This window comes from Schistocerca nitens, chromosome 8, assembly GCF_023898315.1.
Source record: "Schistocerca nitens isolate TAMUIC-IGC-003100 chromosome 8, iqSchNite1.1, whole genome shotgun sequence".
NCBI classification, from domain to species: Eukaryota; Metazoa; Arthropoda; class Insecta; order Orthoptera; family Acrididae; genus Schistocerca; species Schistocerca nitens.
In genome coordinates, this window is record NC_064621.1 from 211,580,608 (window position 1) to 211,603,248 (window position 22,641).

The window sequence follows — 22,641 nt, forward strand, 5'->3', positions numbered from 1 at the left end:
AGAAGAAGTAAAAACTTTGAGGTTCGCCGATGACATTGTAATTCTGTCAGAGACAGCAAAGGACTTGGAAGAGCGGTTGAACGGAATTGGCAGTGTCTTGAAAGAAGGATATAAGATGAACATCAACAAAAGCAAAACGAGGATAATGGACTGTAGTCAAATTAAATCGGGTGATGCTGAGGGAATTAGATTAGGAAATGAGACACTTAAAGTAGTAAAGGAGTTTTGCTATTTGGGGAGTAAAATAACTGATGATGGTCGAAGTAGAGAGGATATAAAATGTAGACTGGCAATGGCAAGGAAATCGTTTCTGAAGAAGAGAAATTTGTTAACATCGAGTATAGATTTAAGTGTCAGGAAATCGTTTCTGAAAGAATTTGTATGGAGTGTAGCCATGTATGGAAGTGAAACATGGACGATAAATAGTTTAGACAAGAAGAGAATTGAAGCTTTCGAAATGTGGTGCTACAGAAGAATGCTGAAGATTAGCTGGCTATATCACATAACTAATGAGGAGGTATTGAATAGGATTGGGGAGAAGAGAAGTTTGTGGCACAACTTGACTAGAAGAAGGTCTCCGTTGGTAGGACATGTTCTGAGGCATCAAGGGATCACCAATTTAGTATGGGAGGGCAGCGTGGAGGGTAAAAATCGTAGAGGGAGACCAAGAGATCAATACACTAAGCAGATTCAGAAGGATGTAGGTTGCAGTAGGTACTGGGAGATGAAGAAGCTTGCACAGGGTAGAGTAGCATGGAGAGCTGCATCAAACCAGTCTCAGGACTGAAGACCACAACAACAACATTTTAAAATAATTTTTGTATCCGGTGCCGCGCATTCAGATAAAACTAGTATTAGTTCGCGAAAACTGCGATTCGTAGACTCAGCATGCTTTGCGCTGTTTTGTTTAGCTTAGTTATGTGCAAATTCCAGAGATCATAGTTGGATGTCTAGATGTTTCCAAGGATATGTTATATCATTCTTCCTGCAAAATAATTGCAAGTTCAGGTGACGATGATGCAGGTGGATAGTTATCACGCACCGTTCTCTCCAAAGGCTCAATAATATTGACATCTGGTGACTTTGATGGCAATGGAAGATGCGACACCTCATCCCTGTGCTTACAAAATTAGTCCTGGGCGATCCGAGTTGTGTTAACAGGCGCCCTGTCGTCTGGGAACACGGCATCATCATTGGTAACGAAACATTGTGTCATGGCATGGGCCTGATCAGCCAAAATGCTCACATAATCCTTGGCACGAATGCTACTTTGCAGTGTAATGGTAAGACGCATGGAATACCACGGTATGGCTGCCGAAATCATGACCGAACCCCCGCCACGTTTCACTCTTTGGACATAAAATCGGCCAGAAGTTGAAAACATTGTGAAAGGAAACTCATCGGACCGAATGATGTTCTTCCATTGCTCCATAGTCGAGGTTTAATGGCTTAGGCACCGCGGTTTCCTGTTACGGGCATTTGCGTCACTGATGAATGGTTCTTGAACTACATTTCCCTGCTAATGGAGACCCCTTTGGTAATGACAAGGTGCTCTTTCTTTTCGTCACTATGGTCTTCAGTGACGGTCCGTCACGATCACGCAACACACACTTCCGTCCGCTTCATGACTTGGCGGGTAACGTTTTTCCGCTTTCACTATATTCGATTGAAATCTATGATACGGTGCCCCTTAAAACACCGGCCATTTCGGCTTTCTTGCTTACGGAAGCGCCCACCAAACGAGGACCAATAATTTCCCCACGTTCGAGTGCTGACCTCCGTCATAATGCACTCACAGCTGCCTAGAGCATTATTGTGACCACGACCGACTCCTGTAAAGTATTGAGGGCATTGGACGGGTGTCGTTCGCGGTAAAATACAAGAGCGCATCCTGCAGGCCTGCCTAGCATCTGTATGGATTCTTCGGGGTGTTTCCATATTTTTGTACACGTATATGACGGAATTTTAAGTTTTCCCTCGTGGTATTTACGCGAGGGATAAGCTGGAGGAGCAAAAGTGCATGTTGACTCGTTGTGGCTCTTGAAATTTTGAGAGTTAAGCTCTTCGTGATTCACACTGCCTTTCTTATAACGTTGAAAGCCTGCGTTTCGTTAATTACTTTAACCGGATGTTCATAAGAGACTATAACCCTGGCCTTATGCCCTGAAATGAAATGTGACCCAGGTGCAAGTAAACGCTATCTGATTGCTGTGATATAAGTTTCCGAGTGGCATGGACTTCAGCGAAGAGCAGTGGAATAAAAGATGGGACCAAGACAGACTGAAATTAGAGTCCACACCTAGACGCTGTGCGTAAGCTAAGTATGTATTTTAGTAAAAATACATCTTATATCGTTCCTCACGTGTTCTAAACAAATTGAAAGGACAAACAAAGACCTAACATTCCTAACGCCAAATACGAGTACAAAAAGTATCGCGGACATAAATCTAATTCCAGAATGAGATTTTCACTCTGCAGCGGAGTGTGCGCTGTTATGAAACTTTCCTGGCAGATTAAAACTGTGTGCCGGGCCGAGACTCGAACTCGGAACCTTTGCCTTTCGCGGGCAAGTGCTCTACCATTTTTTTTATAATCTCATTTTGTTCGTTTTCGTTCGTTGTATCTGCTCGGGGCGGACGTCGATAGACACCCGTTTCAGTTCGATGTTGATCCATTAACTCAGTATATATATATATATATATATATATATATATATATATATATATATATAGGGTAGCTAACCTTCTGACCGAAGACGCTGAGCTACTGCGCCGGCATCATCTGAGCTACTCAAGCATGACTCACGCCCCGTCCTCACAGCTTTACTCCCGCCAGTACCCCGTCTCCTACTCTCCAAAGGTAAAAGGCGAAAGGCAAAGGTCCCAAGTTCGAGTCTCGGTCCGGCACACAGTTTTAATCTGCTAGGAAAGTTTCATAACAGCGCACACTCCGCTGCAGAGTGAAAATCTCATTCTGGAAACATCCCCCAAGCTGTGGCTAAGCCATGTCTCCGCAATATCCTTTCTTCCAGGAGTGCTAGTTCTGCTAGGTTCGCAGAAGAGCTTCTGTGAAGTCTGGAAAGTAGGTGACAAAGTACTGGCGGAAATAAAGCTGTGAGGACGGGCCGTGAGTCGTGCTTGGGTAGCTCAGATGGTAGAGCATATGCCTGCGAAAGACAAAGGTCCTGAGGTCGAGACTCGGTACGGCACACAATTTTAATTTTTAATCTCCCAGGAAAATTTCATAAATCTAATTCTCGATGATCTGAAACGCCAAATAATGCAAAATGAGGTTAGTGCGGCATAAATGTGCAAACCCAGCGAGAAACGCATCCCAATCCAGAACCAAGTCAGATAAGTGTGCCCCTTTCACTATCTCAAGACAAAAGGTCTATACTACGAGGAAACTCAGCACGTTCAGGAAAGTGGAAAGGATGCCTCTGTGAGTGGTTCACGTAACCTTCCAAAACCGATTCTGACTCCTAGCATTCATACTGAGCGATTCTAGTCAAAACTCGCATAACCCATCAAGACATGCCTTGCAGTTCGTTCCCAGAGATGTACATGACTACAGTTCTTTTAGGCTCACAAGTGACTATCGTAGCATGCGCGAATACATGTCGTGAAAGGTACTTCGTGCCAAAGCAGATGCCTGTCAACGTTTAAGGTACGTTTAGTGAGTATATGTATGACACTCTTATCTGACTAAATATACCCGTGACGAATCGCGTAGTACTTCCTAAACTTTCCCTATATCTTTTGTAATTCCAGTTTGGCAGTTTTCCCACACCGACAAAGAGTATCCAGGAATTGGTCTAAAGCGACTTTCTTCGTGGGTAAATTCTACTTCCATTCGATTCTTCCAATAAATGTGTCCAGCATCTGCTATTCCAACAATTAGATTTGTATGGTCGCTTCACGTTACTACACTCCAGATCAAATGTGCTAGATACTTGGCGGTTGTGATTGATTCCTGGCATTTATCAGCGATCATGTTGTTACACGATACTGGGTCTTTGTATTTATTTATCCGTATTGCATTACAGTCATTTATGCAGAAAAAGAGCTAACGGCCTTGGTACTAAGCGACGATAATCTTCAAGTCTTTCGGGATTTCGTAAAGATTTTCTAACGTCTTGATGTCCCAGAATACCCTCTGCATACAGACGCAAGTGAGAAAACATTTTCTGCCCCGTCTTTTAGATACAGGTTGTCTAATTTACGAGAGCTATTCAAAAAATTCCGAAACTTCCCCCACATAATTTTTCTACGCTTACTTTTTATTTATTGCGCATAGTCTCCTTCGAAATACTCTCCTCCACAATTGATACACCGCTCCCAAAGCCGTTTCCACTTCCAAAAGCAGTCTTGGTACGCCTCTTGCTGAATCACTCGAAACGCCGTCTGCGAATTTCCTTTTGTCTCGTCTATCGGTGCAAATCTTCGTCCTTTCAACGGAGTTTTCAACTTTTGAAATAAAAAAAAATCTCATCACATTTATTATTCTCTTAAGGAACATCTCGTTCTCATTTGCTCTATCCAAGAGCTCTTCACAGATTGTGAGGCGAACGTCTTTCTGGTCTTAACTCATGAGCCGTGTGACGAACTTCGCGGCAACACGATGCATTCGAAAATGCTGTGTCAGAATTTCATGACATGATCCAACTGAAATGTTACATTCATCTGCAATCTGTAGGACAGTCAGTCTTGGACTGACACACACAATTTCGTTGACGTTCCTGACATGAGCGTCGTCGGTAGACGTCGAAGTACGTCCTGAATTGGGGGCATCTTTAACTTCAAAAAAATGGTTCAAATGGCTCTGAGCACTATACGACTTAACTTCTGAGGTCATCAGTCGCCTAGAACTTAGAACTAATTAAACCTAACTAACCTAAGGACAGCACACACATCCATGCCCGAGGCAGGATTCGAACCTGCGACCGTAGCGGTGGCTCGGTTCCAGATTGCAGCGTCTAGAGCCCCACGGCCACTCTGGCCGGCTCTTTAACTTCCGTCCAGCCCTTTTTAAATCGTGTGAACCTTTCGTAACAGCGAGTTCGGCTCAGGCGCTCATCGCCATAGGCTTCCTGAATCATTTGGTGTGTCTGTAAAAGTTTTCCTGAGTTTCACGCAGAAGTTAATGCAGACGCGTTGCTCCTCTGACTCTGCCATCTCGAAATTCGCAAACTACGCGGCACAACCTTCTAGTTAATACAGCACTGAGCAATAACTAACAGAGAGGCAACAATGAATCTTCCGGCATCACACCTTAAACACAGATGTGTGCAGGGTTGCCAACCCTAATTTGCTCCAACGAGAAAATAACGAATGTTCCGGAGTTTTTTGAACAGACATCGTATATTGACACCCAAAATAAGTATTTGTCCAGAGGCAAAGAAAAAAAAACAGATTTTCTACATCTACATGGATACGCTGCAAATCACATTCATGTGCCTGGCAGAGGGTTCATCGAATCACCTTCACGATTCTCTATTAGTCCAATCTCGTATAGTGCGCGTGAAGAATGAACACCTATATCTTTCCCTAACTTTATCGTGGTGATCGTTCCTCCCTATGTAGGTCGGTGTCAACAAAATATTTTCGCATTCGGAGGAGAAAGTTGGTGATTGGAATTTCGTGAGAAGATTCCGTCGCAACGAAAAACGCCTTTTTTTTAATGATTTCCAGCCCAAATCCTGTTTCATTTCTGTGACACTCTCTCCCATATTTCGCGATAATACAAAACGTGCTGCCTTTCTTTGAACTTTTTCGATGTACTCCGTCATTCCTATCTGGTAAGGATCCCACACTCCGCAGCAGTATTCTAAAAGAGGATGGACAAACGTAGTGTAGACAATCTCCTTAGTAGGTCAGTTACATTTTCCAAGTGTCCTGCCAATAAAACGCAATCATTGGTTACCCTTCCCCACAACATTTTCTGTGTTCCTTCCAATTTAAGTTGTTCGTAATTTTATGTACAAGGGCGGCATTAACCAATATGATCACCTTTCTTTTATCTTTGTTCGAATTTTTTATAGCACCCTACATCTTTCGCTCGCTAAATTGCTTCCTCTTCTAAAGACGTGTTCAGAAATTTATAACAGTGTACCATTCTCGTAAACGTGACGTTACTTAAAACATTACACGAAAATGACTTTTACTCTCCTCTACTTGTAGACAGTGCATGTTCTCGGGGTAAAGTAACTCGTTCACTTGCTGGATTATGACCCACTAATGTCGAAATATGTTTGGGTAGAGAATATCAAAAGGGAAAACATTGTATTTTGGAGAGGCAGAGCTTAAAAACCAAAACTAATTCGAAAACACGGCAACACAGTAATAGAGCCGGACAGGGTGGCCGAGCGGTTCTAGGCGCTATAGTCTGGAACCGCGCGACCGCTACGGTCGCAGGTTCGAATCCTGCCTCGGGCATGGATGTGTGTGATGCCCTTAGGTTAGTTAGGTTTAAGTAGTTCTAAGTTCTAGGGGACTGATGACCTCAGATGTTAAGTCCCATAGTGCTCAGAGCCATTTTTGAACAGTAATAGAAGCTTTCAACAACAGGATATAATTAGCTTCTAATACGTTTACACCTCTTTGAGTTACAAGACTCATAATGCTGCATAGGATGTTTTTGAACTACTCATGTATGGTTCCTTCACTCTACTACAGCTGTAATGTCAGTAATAACTGATAGTCCTTGCTGCGATGTGTTGAAACTGATACCCGGTAAGAAAAATTTCTATGTTCTCACACGTGTTAATTTTGTGTTGTAAAACAGCAATGTGTCAACCGTTTAGTCTTCGTTCTCGTGGGGAGATACTACAGTGTGCGCAGTGGCGAGACCTTATACATATATTTAGTCAACCGATGTAACGCTCCTATAGTGAGTACAGCCACTTTATTAACAGCCAGATCGGATGACCACGAAATTGCATGAAGGCCATTTGCAACACAATGTCCGAAGATAATGGGTTCACACAGGCTCTTGGCGTTTTTTCTTGCAGGCGGGAGATTGGATAAGTTACTTTTATCTTGACGTTAAAGATTTAACGTATCAATATTAGATTTTCTCCATTTTTAGCGATCTTGTTTATCTTGATTGCTATGCCGACACAGAAAAACATTAACTCGTCGCAGCTCTGGGATGCATAATTAACTAATCCGTTCAGAATTCATATCCAGAATCACTGCCCTAATCTTTTACATGCACTCGAAGAATGACTGAACAAACTGCATTCAAAATCTACAGTCGATGCGGATGATTTTAATGAATTTAATTGGAAATTTGTGGTAAGTCCTGTGGAACCAAACTACTGAGGTCATCGGTCCCTGGGCTTGCGCACTACTTAATGTAACTTAAACTAACTTACACTAAGTGCGACGCACACGCCCGGGCCCGAGGGGGGCTCGAGCCTCCGGCGGGGGCAGCCACGCGGGCCGTTACAAGGCTCCCTGAACCGTGCGGCAAGACCATCCACAGACTGGCCGGCACACCGGGCCCCGGCTAATGATCTTACTTTTCTTTTGCAACACTGAACTGACAAACAGCTGCGAGTTTGTCAACAACCAAAGACAATTAATGCTCAGCACGACTCTAACTTCTATGAGTAAAAGTTTCGTTTCCACTGTAAACTGTCAAACTCTAACATAAGAGAAAAGCAACTCTAATCAACACTTTACTTGACAGATTAGACCAACCTGTTGTTTCAACAAAGTACGTTTCATATCTACTATCTGGCAATAATTTGTATTGGTTTCTCTCACTTTAAGCACAGAGTACGCGAAAGAACTTGCCCCCCTTCTAACAGCCGTGTACCGCAAGTCTCTAGAGGAACAGAAGGTTCCAAATGATTCGAAAAGAGCACAGGTAGTTCCAGTCTTCAAGAAGGGTCGTCGAGCAGATGCGCGAAACTATAGACCTATGTCTCTGACATCGATCTGTTGTAGAATTTTAGAACATGTATTTTGCTCGCCTATCATGTCATTTCTGGAAACCCAGAATCTACTCTGTAGGAATCAACATGGATTCCGGAAACAGCGATCGTGTGAGACCCAACTCGCTTTATTTGTTCATGAGACTTAGAAAATATTAGATACAGGCTCCCAGGTAGATGCCATTTCCCTTGACTTCCGGAATGCGTTCGATACAGTTCCGGACTGTCGCCTGATAAACAAAGTATGAGCCTACGGAATATCAGACCAGCTGTGTGACTGGATTGAAGAGTTTTTAGCAAACAGAACACAGCATGTTGTTCTCAATGGAGAGATGTCTACAGACGTTAAAGTAACCTCTGGCGTGCCACAGGGGACTGTTATGGGACCATTGCTTTTCACAATATATATAAATGACCTAGTAGATAGTGTCGGAAGTTCCATGCGGCTTTTCGCGGATGATGCTGTAGTATACAGAGAAGTTGCAGCATTAGAAAATTGTAGCGAAATGCAGGAAGATCTGCAGCGGATAGGCACTTGGTGCAGGGAGTGGCAACTGTCCCTTAACATAGACAAATGTAATGTATTGCGAATACATAGAAAGAAGGATCCTTTATTGTATGATTATATGTTAGCGGAACAAACACTGGTAGCAGTTACTTCTGTAAAATATCTGGGAGTATGCGTACGTAACGATTTGAAGTGTAATGATCATATAAAATTAATTGTTGGTAAGGTGGGTGCCAGGTTGAGATTCATTGGGAGAGTCCTTAGAAAATGTAGTCCATCAACAAAGGAGGTGGCTTACAAAACACTCGTTCGACCTATACTTGAATATTGCTCATCAGTGTGCGATCCGTACCAGGTCGGGTTGACAGAGGAGATAGAGAAGATCCAAAGAAGAGCGGTTCGTTTCGTCACAGGGTTATTTGGTAAGCGTGATAGCGTTACGGAGATGTTTAGCAAACTCAAGTGGCAGCTTCTGCAAGAGAGGCGCTCTGCATCGCGGTGTAGCTTGCTGTCCAGGTTTCGAGAGGGTGCGTTTGTGGATGAGGTATCGAATATATTGCTTCCCCCTACTTATACCTCCTGAGGAGATCACGAGTGTAAAATTAGAGAGATTCGAGCGCGCACGGAGGCTTTCCGGCAGTCGTTCTTCCCACAAACCATACGCGACTGGAACAGGAAAGGGAGGTAATGACGGTGGCACGTAAAGTGCCCTCCGCCACACACCGTTGGGTGGCTTGCGGAGTATAAAAGTAGATGTAGGTGTAGAAGCATAGTTTCAAACAGCCAGATGTTACTTTTAGATTAGATAATCTTTCTGAAATTTATCTCGACATTGTTTTTTTTTTCCTTCACTCGAACTCAAATCACTCAAAATCCATAGCTGGCGAAAGATTTCACTTTTTACTACTAGCATCAACTTACTACAAAGCATCAAAAGCGACCAATACGTTAATCGCAATACATTTCAACAGTCTTATTCTTCAGAGATAATATACGTCTTCAAGTGCTTCATAAGTCATTTGCAGATTTTTGATCTTATATAACTATCATCGACAGTAACCAAAACAATACAATACATCGATCTTTACATAACCAGATCTCAACAAACACTGAACTTCCTGTTTTACAACATACAGTACAATATATCATGTTTTATTCTCACATTTACTCTTTCTTAAAAAAAAATGGTTCAGCAAGTAAAGTACAATTTTCATTGTCTTCTCCCTTCATCGGCCTTCGGCTGGTAGGCGAATGTTGGCAGTGACGTTTTGTTCTTGCGGCACTGCCGCTACGGGCGAAGAATGCCGTCAACTGTATGTTGATTGACTGTCGCACCATACATGAAAGAGAGAAAAACACACAAACTAATTTTTTTATCTACCTTATTAACATAATTTATGAAATAATCATTTATTGGCATTCGCTGCCTTAACGCTTCTCCCTATGGATCGGTGAACCAACATTTCACGATAAAGTGTCATCCTGCAGATGCGACTGAGTATGCCCCAGTGAGGTATTTCATTACCCTCTTTCCTTGAAACCGCTGAAAACAATGCTACGTTCTCTGAATATTTCGGAACAGTAAAATGTTGAACGGTGAAGGCACAACGCTTGTCTTTCAATTGAAAAACGTGATCTGAATATGCATAACACACGTAGTACTTTAGTGTGCGACATTTAAGATCCGAGAATGCATATTTGGCTAATTGGACATGTTTCCAGTTACTCGTTTCACCTCTTGCGTTATAGTCATCAGGAAGCCTGAGGTAATATTGCCATCTCCTCTGGTCGATGACAGCATGATGTTAATCTATATCGTTCCTTACACATTTTACACTCGGGAAATGCATCTCTGTCAGTACTGTAGATATAGCCACATAAGCTACCAGTTTTACAGCAAATACGTATGTATCTGTTTTGTGCTATTGGCAACTGCTGCAGCTTCCTTGCTAGATTTATTGACATCCTCATTTTAATATTTTTATGTTGTTTCTTCGATCGACAGTTTTGGATTCTTGTTTTGGGTCCATACAAATAGTTGTTTGGATGTAAGCTACGGCTGTAAGTTTAGTGTACTTACATAAATACGAAGTACATGTTAAACGATTAACATTTATAGACATTTCTCTATCAACCAGTGAAACACATGCTCACATATTCACCCAATTGAGCTTCTCCTTAGTTTCGTTTTCCAGTCAGTCACGCTTTTTTGTTTTCACTTTACTTGATTAATGATATGTTTTGTTCCACTCTCCTACCTCTTCTCTCATGTTCATTGCTACAATCCAAATCTCTCTTCTCCCTGCCCAAAAATTATCTTCATTTTCACAAGTAAATATAACTGTGATTTTCCTGCAACAAGTATTACTATTTTTACTAGTTCTCTCATATTAGTTCAAGGTGTTGGGTTCCGTACTACGTGTAAGACCTCTTATATGTGTCGTAATAACTATGATCAAATATGAACGTGCATAGTAAGATGCATGAGAGGACCTTATGACATTAATCTTCTCAGGATAAATCAACAATAAATTTAAATAAATAAACGATAGTGATATGAACAGTATGATAGGAAACGTCTAAAGCACAGGGTGACAAGTGTTAATAGTAGGTAACTGTAACGTAAAGAACAGTTTGCATTAGTTATGTTCATCTATACTAACAAGTGAAAGAGTTCTTGACCTGGCAAATAAATGGCACTGATATAATTTTTTTTTTTTATGTTTGCGGATGTTGGCCAAAAAAGTGTCAAGAGTCGACTTGGTCTATGGAACAGTGTTATATACATGGCTTTTACGAGTGAACTTTTTTGCGATTTATTGAAATTGTCAAATTTAAATATATTGACCTTATGAAATACTTCCTTTTCCACGGTTTCTGGCCAACGGAAAGTCAGTTAGTGTTTCTGGACCGTTGTAAGGAGACAGTTATAACCAGAATGAATCCTTCTCTCTTCAGAGAAGTGTGCTATCTTTTATAACTTTCTGTCAGGCTAAAACTGTGTATCGAAACGGGACTGGATAGCTCAGTTGATAACAGCAATGCCCGCGAAGGCAAGGTTACGTGTACGAGGCCACATCACGCTCTTAAGTTTTAATCCTTCGGGAACCTTACTCAGTGAGCGGCTGAATTCAAACTGTTCCGTACTTCTGTTCAAAGTAACCCATGCGAAGGAGGTCCCAAAAGTACAACATGAGACACAATGCTTAATAAGGAGTTGAGCGATCTCCGTTTAAAGCCGTGTGTGGTAATTGGCCCCACAGGCACATCACAGGGAACAGTACTGTCCATTGTGCTTGAAGAATTAGCCGTTAGATAGCTTTGTGCGAGATGAGCCCTGCATGTGTTCATTGCTTACCTAAAGCAGCTGTGAAAATTACCAGATGGTTATAATTAATGTGCAACAACTCGCAGAGGTCCAGTGTAGGCCTTAATTATCGTATCGTAACGAAACGTATTGGATATTCTATTGCATTAACACGGAACTGATTCACGCAGGCAAAAATTAGTTCCAGTTTTGGCCACTAGGTGCAAATCTGGCGTTGTACATGCAAAATAGACGTATAGAAATGTTTATAAAAGTAATGGGCTAGGAATTGGATGCAGGCGGAAAAGGCCAACGATGTGAGAAAGGCATAATTTTGATTTTATTATTAACCGCCGCTTACACAGTTTCTTCAAAACGACTTGATAAACATTTGCAACAGTTCTAGTGGTATCTGAGCAACGTATTCCTGCGTACTGACCTTCAGATCGAATCCAAAGATATAATGGATTCAGAATGGGTGATCTCGCAGGTCATGCACCTGGAAAACCTCTGGTAGTAACACGTTCGTGCAAGGTTGCATTAAGCAGATCTTACAGTATAGATTTAAGTGTCAGGAAGTCCTTTCTGAAAGTATTTGTATGGAGTGTAGCCATGTATGGAAGTGAAACATGTGGCCGAGCGGTTCTAGGCGCTCCAGTCCGGAACCGCGCTGCTGCTACGGTCGTAGGTTCGAATCCCGCCTCGGGCATGGTTGTTTGTGATGTACTTAGGTTTAAGTAGTTCTAAGTCTAGGGGACTGATGACCACAGAAGTTGAGTCCCATAGCGCTCAGAGCCATTTGAACCATTTTGAAACATGGATGGTAAATAGTTTAGACAAGAAGAGAATAGAAGCTTCCGAAATGTAGTGCTACAGAAGAATGCTGAAGATTAGATGGGTAGATCACGTGACTAATGAGGAGGTACTGAACAGAATTGGGGAGAAGTGGAATTTGTGGCGCAGCTTGACTAGAAGAAGGGATCGGTTGGTAGGACACGTTCTGAGGCATCAAGGGATGATCACTTTAGTACTGGAGGGAAGTACGGAGGGTAAAAATCGTAGAGAGACCAAGAGATGACTACAGTAAGCAGATTCAGAAGGAAGTAGGTTGCAGTAGTTACTCAGAGATGAAGAAGCTTGCACGGGATAGAGTAGCATGGAGAGCTGTATCTAACCAGTCTGTGGACTGAAGTCCACAACAACAGTGGGCGAGAAACGTGAGTTGTTGCTCCATCTTGCATGAAAACAGTGGTTTTTGCACTATTGTGATCTTTCAAAGCAGATATCACATGCTGTACAAGAAGGTCTCGACAAAGTACAGACGTCACGGTACGCCTGACAGACCCTTTGGGTGTATTGTATGCATAAAAGAACGTACCCAGAATGAAGGTGCTTGTGAATCCAAACCACAGAGTCACATATGGCGAGCGCAATGCCTCTTCGTACACAGTACGTAGCTTAACAGTACCCAAAATTCGGCAGTTCTGTGTATTCGCTACACACTGTGATGTAGAAGTTGCCTCGTCACTTCATAGAATATTGCCCGGCCACAAATCATCGATCCGTGTCAGAAATCGAAGAGCAAACTCGGAACGTAGTTGCTTATAATGAGGTTTCAGTTCTTGTACCGCCTGGATCTTGTACTGGTACCAGTGTAAGACAGACAGAAAACGTTCTATATTGTTGACCATGGGATGGACAATTCTCGTGACAGCATTAATCGGGGCACGCGTTGCAACAGCAACCTCGTCAATAACTTGCACCAGGATAGGAAGCCTTCTTCCAGATACGACAGCAAGCTCATCTGTGTTTTCGAACTGCATTATCATCATCTATAAGCCATTTAATGACACTAGAAATCTCCTCAGACTTTTCAGTCAGCGATGCTCTATCAGTGCAGTACTCTGTCCTAAGGGGCCCGGGTTCGATTCTCGGCTGGGTCGGGAATCTTCTCCGCCCAGGGACTGGGTGTTGTGTTGTCTTCATCATCATTTCATCCCCATCCGGTGCGCAGGTCGCCCAATGTGGCGTGGAATGTAATGAGATCTGCACCAAGGCGGCCGGACCTGCCCCGTACGGGCCTTCCGGCCAATGACGCCAAACGCTCATCTCCATTTCCAGTGCAGTACTATTATTGCTGCTGTTCACATAAAACAATTTCACCAAGAGCAGACCGTTTTTCTTCTCGATAGCCACAATGTTCACTGACGTGATGGTTTGTCAAATGATAGCGTAGACGTCATGTAGTCATACAGGTAGTGTACAGCGCCAGATTTGCTTTACACTGTTATTCACCTTGCAGTACAAGAATTTTCACTCATAATGAATACCTACAAGTGCAGTTAGTTTCTTTCCGTTCTCAGATTTCTAATTTTCAACATATTGTAATGGCGGCGTGTCCACACACGATACCCTCCAGTGCCCTCTCTGCTTGGTTTCGGAATAGTTTTGTAGTAGCGGGTTGTGGAAATGATTACTGCCTTTTTCCTTCCTGTACATTTGAGTGACAGAATGAGCGAGTTACCTGTGTCATTTTTGTCTTATCCTCAGCATCTTACAACTCCTTACACGAGGCTAGACCCAAATGTACTCCTTTCTCCTTTTTTCTTATGTTAAGGGACCATTTGTTTGATTTATGTAAGGAGAGAGGGCCGAATGATGAGCCACGTGTTAGCTCCTGGATCATGTGTCTTTTGGTAGTAATATTTTCTTGGTGTGTATGCCTTTGACAAGTCCACTTTTATTTAAAATTAAACTGTCGTTTTAAAATTAACAAAAACTTATTTTCTTGGTTGTATGAAATAGTTGTGATCCCTTTTCCATTCTGTAAGTCAGTCCTGAACACATCGACAGAGTGGTATGTGTATACCCTGAATGAGATATTGAGGTCAAATTAAAGAATATTCTGTTAGCAAATTCCAGGCCTAGTACTGTAGAATCACCTTTCGCTGCATGCTTCCTGCAAAATGTCAGTCATCTGTTGAGCATTTTATCACTGTTATTACATACTGCGCACTTAAACACAAAAAGACAATTATGCACCAAGAACGAATTAACGGAATGGGACGGAAATCGGTAGATGTGATATATGTGTCTAGAAAAGTAAATGATTACAAACAAAAAAAAATATCAAGAGAAAGAGCTTCAGAAATTGAGCAAGTCACCTCTGGCCCTTATGCAAGCAGTTATTCGGCTTAGCGTTGATTCACAAAGCACTCCGTCTTCAGGCCACGAGTAGCCTACTGGGACCATCCGACCGCCGTGTCATCCTCCATGGAGGATGCGGATAGGAGGGGCGTGGGGTCAGCACACCTCTCTCCCAGTCGTTATGAAAGTATTCTTGACCGAAGCCGCTACTATTCGGACGAGTAGCTCCTCAATTGGCATCACGAGGCTGAGCGCACCCCGAAAAATGGCAACAGCGCATGGCGGCCTCGATGGTCACCCATCCAAGTTCCGACCACGCCCGACAAGTTAAGCGAACTTCGGTGATCTCACGGGAACCGGTGTAACCACTGCAGCAAGGCCGTTGCCGTTGATTGACATAGTTGTTGGATATCTTCCTGAGGGATATCGTGTCAAATTCTGCCCAACTGGCGCGTTAGATCGTCAAATCCCAGGCTGGTTGAAGGGCCTTGCCCATAATGCTCCAAACGTTCTCAATCCGGAAGAGATCTGTCGACCTTGTTGGCCAAGGTAGGGTCTGGCAAGCACGGAGACAACCAGTAAAAACTCTCCTCGCATGCGGACGGGCATTATCTTGTTGAAATGTAAGTCCAAGATGGCTTGTCATGAAGGGCAACCAAACGGGGAGTGGAATATCGTCGACGTACTGCTGTGCTCTAAAGCGTGCCGCAGATGACAACAACAGGTGTGCTGCTTTGAGAAGAAGTGGCACGCTAGACCTTTAGTCCTGGTCGTAGGACCGTATGGCGCCTCCAGAGACGTCCTCGCTGGTCTTCGGGACTCATTTTGAAGCGGGGCTCATCGCTGAAGACAATTCCACTCCTGTCAATGAGATACCAAGCCGAAGATGTGTCTGGAGACCATCCGGAAAGCGGTGGGATATCACCCTTACTATCAAATGGCTCTGAGCACTATGCGACTTAACTTCTGAGGTCATCAGTCGCCTAGAACTTAGAACTAATTAAACTTAACTAACCTAAGGACATCACACACATCCATGCCCGAGGCAGGATTCGAACCTGCGACCGTAGCGGTCGCTCGGCTTCAGACTGCAGCGCCTAGAACCGCACGGCCACATCGACCGGCATCCTTACTATCACCCGACGACCAGGAGTGACGGTATGGGGTGCCATTTCTTTTCAGCAGCACACCTTTGTCTTCTGTGGCACCCTTAGAGCACAGCGGTGCGTGGACTATATTCTATGCTCTTCGTGACAAGCCATCCTGGGCTTACATTTCAGCAAGATAATGCTCTTCGGTGAGCGTTTTTACTGCTTGTCTCCGTGATTGCTAAACCCTACTTGGCCAGCAAGGTAGCCGGGTCTCTCGCCAGTTGAGAGCGTTTGGAGCCTTATGGGCAGGGTCCTTCAGCCAACCAAGGATTTTGACGAGCTAACGCCCAATTGGACAGAATCTCATACGATATCCTTCAGGAAGACATCCAACAACTCTATGAATCAATGCTAAGCCGAAAAACTGCTTGCATGAGGGCCAGGGGTTGGACCAACGCGTTATTGGCTTGCGCAATTTGAGAAGCTCTTTCTCGTGAATAAATCATCCAGTGTTTCTGAAATTGTAATAATTTGTCTATATATGTAGATCACATCTACCAATTTCCGTCCCATTCAGATAATTCCTTCGTGGTGAGTCTTTTTTTGTCTTAGATCGTATTACAGGACCTATTGGATATTCTAGCGAGCTTATTAGCAACGGAATGTGATGTGACCGGAGAAAAACAGATAACACTCGTAATGAGTTAATGATCATAATCTCAGTTCAGAAATATAGCCATTTTTGTCTGGCGTCACTGCCTACGATTATATACATAGTCCATTTTCTTACATCCCGCCTTTCAAGGCGCATGGACTACGATGTGCATGTACAGGTGAGGAGGGTGAGTGAGAGTGATGGTGTTGCAGGTGAGGAGTGGTCCGCTGGCCGGTGTGCGCTGGCTGGTGGCTGCGGCAGGATGCAGATGCGGGCCGCGCCGCTATGACCGCCTCCTGCACGGCGCTCGCCATTCTGCTGTTCGCGCTGCTCGCCATGTGGTAAGTGAGTGCCATCAACCGTGTGCCAAACATCTACTAAAACTTCCTATGTTTATGGTGGCGGTGGGGAGGGGTGTTGACGTCATCAATCTTGTGAGTGGTCTGATGCCACCCGCCACGAAGTCCTCTGCTGCGCCAACCTCTTCATCTCACCGTAGCACTTGCACCCAACTCCCTTCATTATTATCCTGTTGGATATATTCCAATCTCTGTCCTGCTCTGTAGTTTTTACCAATTACAGCTCCCTCAAGTACCATGCAAATTATTCCTTGACATCTTAACGCATGTCCCATCATCCTGTCCCTTTGTGATGTAACATGAGTATTGGTTGGGAGGAGAATAGCTATAAGAAGAATTTAAAGCCATTTTGACTATTTTTCGACCGTGACTGTCTCAAGAAATGTATAAAAGTTTTTTGAAATTACCGCTACCAGTCATAACATTTGTCAACTATTGTATTACTGCAATTTTGTCATATGATGACATGATAGAGACCGTGGCTGTTGTTTGAAGACAAATGTTGATGGTGTTAGGACAGCAACCAACCACAAATTTACTTTCAGTTCCGTTATTCAAAGGGCACCGTTACCGGTTTCGAATCGTTGTGTTTCATCCTCAGACGGTTTAGACGCTTTCTTTATGACATGTTGTGTGTTTTTTTTTACAGATTAATTTTCCTAAAATATAAATAATACATAAATATAAACAACGCCACACACAGATGGTTGCGTTACAGATTTTCGTTGCATGTGACTTACGTGAAACGTCGGTTTGGAGTGTTTGTTATCATAACATTCGTCCAATAGAAGTAAATGCATTCCCGCTGCATTATTATTGTTGCACACGTAAATTGTTCTCACTAAACAGTTTAGATTTGTCACTGAGAAGATTTCTACCACGCACCACATGTTTTGATACATACAAAGAGCTTACAAACATATGAGTATCACAGATGCTATGATATATCGTAACATTTGACAATGATGTCCTATGTTTGGAAAGGATCATGTATTCATTTACGCAACTGTAATGCCTTTTACGCTAGTACAGAGACATTGAATTTTTGAGTTGATATTTTTAAATTAATTATAAAGTTTTTTTATAGAACTGTATAGGTAAAATAGTATATTACTTAATTACGTTTAGCATCATGAGAACTGTATAAGTAAAATAGTATATTATTTAATTACATTTAGCATCATGACAATTATAGTAACATATAAATTTGCTACTTGATCTGCAGATAGGTGTACTAATATTATTTGCTTTTGAGGCTGGAAAGTAATTTTTGGAAATTTTTCAAGAAAGGGGTGTTAGCTAACTCTATTTGTTCGTTAAGCATTTAGTCTGGGGTGCTGTTTGTGTGTGTGTGTGTATTTCTAATTCTTCTAATATATTCATAGTGGCTCCTTTTTCTGCTAGATGCAAAATTTTTAAGTTATCCTCAATGTTTCCGACAGAATGGTTTTCTTCAGCAACATGGGCTACAAATGCTGATTTGTTCAAGTTACCAAGTCTTAAAGCATCAATATGTTCTTTGTATCTAATTTCAAAACTTCTGCCTGTCTGTCCGATGTAGAATTTATTTATTTAGCAACATGTTTCGAGGGAATACCTCATCTTCAGGCTAAATGGCATTACTAAAACAACTTTACAATAAGGTCATACTGATGCTACATAGTCTTTTCGTAAATGCTGTGGTCATACTGTGGAAGAAGAGAAAACTTTGCAAGAGGCGATGTCACTTTGGAAGCTGGACTGATGTTTCCACAAAAATGTTTTGTAACGGTCACTCACTTTGTTCTTCTGGCGTTGTAGTCTCGTTGTGATGAGCTAAGGTGTTTCCATTTCGGTGGCTCTCTTGGTCACTGTTCACAAATTCTCACTAACATAGCAGTAACATGGAAACACGATCACAAACAGTTATCTAGTGCAGATGCCAACCTACATCTGTAATACAATAACAAGACGTGCAGAAGACATGTAAACATCTGGCACCACATAGAACGAAAAATTGATAGTCAAATCTAAAACACCTGTATTTCGACCGCCATCTTGTCCACTGCACTACAGAACTGTTTGTGATCGTGTTTCCATGTTACTGCTATGTTAGTGACAATTTATGAACAGTGACCAAGAGAGCCTCGGAAATGAAAACACCTCAGCGCATCACAAGGAGACTACCACGCTAGAAGAACAAAGTGAGTGACCGTTACAAAACATTTTCGTGCAAACATCAGTCCAGCTTTCAAAGTGACATCGCCTCTTACTAAGTTTTCTCTTCTTCCACAGGACCGAGCGAGGTGGGGCAGTGATTAGCACACTGGACTCGCATTCGGAAGGACGACGGTTCAGTCCCGCGTCCGGCCATCCAGATTAGGGTTTTCCGTGATTTCCCTAAATCGCTCCAGGCAAATGCCGGGATGGTTCCTTTGAAAGGGCACGGCCGACTTCCTTCGCCATCCTTCCCTAATCCTATGATACCGATATCCTCGCTGTTCGGTCCCTTCTCCCAAACAACCAACCAATCTTCCACAGGATGACCACAGCATTTACGAAAAGACTATGTAACATCAGTGCGACCGTGTGTAAAGTTGTTTTTGTAATGCCATTTAGCCTGAAGATGAGGTAATCCCTCGAACCATGTCGCTAAATAAATAAGTAATGCAACAGTTGACAAAGTTTGTGACTGGTAGCGGTAATTTAAAAAAAAAAACCTTTACATAGAATAGATATAACTATGGCTGGGGTCTCTCTTCTCTCCTATTAAGACTCTCGATTAATTCTACGAACTATCATTGTTGCCTAGCGGATCACTCACTTGCTGATCTTCTGTCCCAGGCGTCGGAGTTTGTTTCGTATAGCAGGGTGTGCCGTCGCATAGTAACTAACTGATTAAAGGGACAGCAGGGAAACTACAGAGCAGTGACAGAGACTGTCGTCTGGCAACGTACCTCTTCAGAAATGGACAGATAAATGAGAGATGCCTCTGTCACAAATTTTCTAACGTATCACTCACAATAAAGCAGCCACTAGACGAGCAATGGACGTGCTCAGCACAAGTCAAAATAACAAAAGTTCACACGAACAATAATGTCTTCCAGAATGAGATTTTCACTTTGCAGCGGAGTGTCCGCTGATGTGAAACTTCCTGGCAGATTAAAACTGTGTGCCGGACCGAGACTCGAACTCTGGACCATTGCCTTTCGCAGGCAAGTACTCTACCATCTGAGCTAACCAAGCATGTCTCACGAGCCGTCCTCACAGCTTCAATTCTGCCAGTACCTCGTCTCCTACCTTCTAAGCTTCACAGAAGCTCTTCTGCGAACCTTGCAGAAGTAGCACTCTTGGAAGAAAGGATATTGCGGAGACATGGCTTCGCCACAGCCTGGGAGATGTTTCCAGAATGAGATTTTCACTCTGCAAGGGAGTGTGCACAGATGTGAAACTTCCTGGCAGATTGTGTGCCGGACGGAGACTCGAACTCGGGACCTTCGCCTTTCGCGGGTAAGTGCTCTACCAAGTGAGCTACCCAAGCATGACTCACAATCCGCCCTCACAGCTTCAATTCTGCCAGTACCTTAGCCAGGCTGTGGCTAAGCCAGGTCTCCGCAATATCCTTTCTTCCAGAAGTGCTAGTTCTGCAAGGTTCGCAGAAGAGCTTCTGTAAAGTCTGCAAGGTAGAGACGAAGTACTGGCAGAATTAAAGCTGTGAAGGCGGGTCGTGAGTCATGCTTGGGTAGTTCAGTTTGTAGAGCCCTTGCCCGCGAAAGGAAAAGGTCCCGAGTTCGAGTCTCGGTCCGGCGCACAGTTTTAATGTGCCAGGAAGTTTCAATAATGTCTTCAGTATAAATCCCAGTTCCTAGAGAGAGCGAAAAATTAATTAATATGAATCACTATAGTATAGAAACCAGCCATAGGTCGATAATGCGATCACGGAATGAAGTGTTGTAAACAAAGCTTACCGTGCAACATGTCGATTGCAGTGCCGACATCTCGAGGTGGGAATATAACGACAGCACAGATGCAACAACTATTTGCAGTGTGCTTGGTAATTATAAAGATCACGAGCAACTCGCGGATGGTTAAGACATAGCTGCTCCCTAGATAACGGAAGACAACAGTTGCTACAACATGCCGGTAACTGCTGCACGATGAACCTTGCCATGTCGACACCTTTAGTAGCTGCTACGGAATGGAGCGGAGAGCTGCCCTGCGGTCTATTTAAACATCCGGTCGACGAACTACAGTGCACCCCTGCGGTGTACGAGAAATCCGATATTTGATAATAAGATATTTTTTCCTTTGGGAATACCCTCTTTGCCTCTGCTGATCGGCTTTTTGTGTCCTCTTTGCTTTTCCAGTCATTTGTTATTTTGGTTCCAAAAAATGTTCAAATGTGTGTGAATTCCTAAGGGACCAAACTGCTTAGGTCATCGGTCCCTAGACTTACACACTACTTAAACTAACATATGCTAACAACAACACACACACCCGTCCCCGAGGGAGGACTCTAACCTCCGGAGGGACAGGCCGCGCAGTTCGTGACACGATGCCTCAAACCGCGCGGCCATTCCGAGCGGCTGTTTTGGTTCCGAAGTAGCAAAATTCCTTCATGTAGTCTACCTCGTGTTCCCCAATTTTGATGTTACTTATGTCGCTAATTTCATTCATGCTACTACTCAGTACTGCAGCCTTTCTTCGGTTTTCTCTCAGTCCCTAGAGTTCGCTCATTAGACCGTTCGTTCCATCCAACAGGCCCAGCAGTTCTTCTTCTGTTTCGCTGACAGTAGCAATGTCATCATCAAATTTTATCATTGAGAGTATTTCACCCTGAATTTTAACTCCACTCTTGAACTTTTCCTGCTTCTTCGATTTATAGATTAACAGTAGGGGCGAAAGACTACGTCCCTATCTTTCTTCCATTTCAATCCGAGTACTTCGGTCTTGATCTTCCATTCTCATCGTTCCTTCTTGATTCCTGTACATATTGTAAAGAGTGGGGCAAATAAAAGTGGTCCATACAGCGGGGTTCCAGCGTACAAAGAAACAGAGCAGAGGGAAAGAAATACAGCATTAAACTGACTATAGCAGATGTTGAAAGTGACCACCATTCATCTCTTGGCATGTCTGGGCCCTGGTCATCAAGTTGCTGAAGGCGGATCAAAGCTGGACTGCTGGAAATGCTGCAATCTCCTCCGAAATGTTCTGCCGCAGTTCTTGAAGACTATGAGGGTTGTTGGGATACACCTTAGACTTGAGAGCTCCCCACACAAAGTAATCGTACACTGACAGATCAGGTTACCGGAGTGGCCAGCTATGCCCGCGACCAGATGGACCTGTGCCACCAATCTGTTGGGCGCGAAGAGTGTGTAAATGTGCTCCAAGGTTGGCCCAGCTGTATGAGCAGTTGCTTCATTCTATTGGAAGCAACTGAAAGTCCTTTCCTCCTCCGTTAATACTGCCACAAATGGTTTGTTGGCAATGTAACGCGCCGAAGTCAGCGTCTGCTGAAAGAAGATGGGACCAATAATGCGACATGCAGTCACTGCACACTAAATCCTAACCTTCTGATCATGCAATGATGTTTCGTGGAAGTTATGCGGATTCTCCGCTGCCCAGAACCAATGATTCCGCGTGTAGACATAACCAC

At 43.3% G+C, this 22,641-nt stretch overlaps 1 protein-coding gene across 5 annotated transcripts in view; it reads left to right on the plus strand.

The window, feature by feature from the left end:
* Positions 1-22,641, plus strand: part of LOC126198710 (glycine receptor subunit alpha-3) — a 646,434-nt gene that overhangs the window by 326,276 nt on the left and 297,517 nt on the right. For all 5 annotated transcript variants that reach the window (XM_049935220.1, XM_049935223.1, XM_049935222.1 and 2 more), the window contains exon 2: positions 16,860-16,988. In XM_049935220.1, coding sequence (XP_049791177.1) covers positions 16,933-16,988 — 56 coding nt within the window. In that variant the 5' untranslated portion in view covers positions 16,860-16,932. The remainder of the gene's footprint in view (positions 1-16,859; positions 16,989-22,641) is intronic.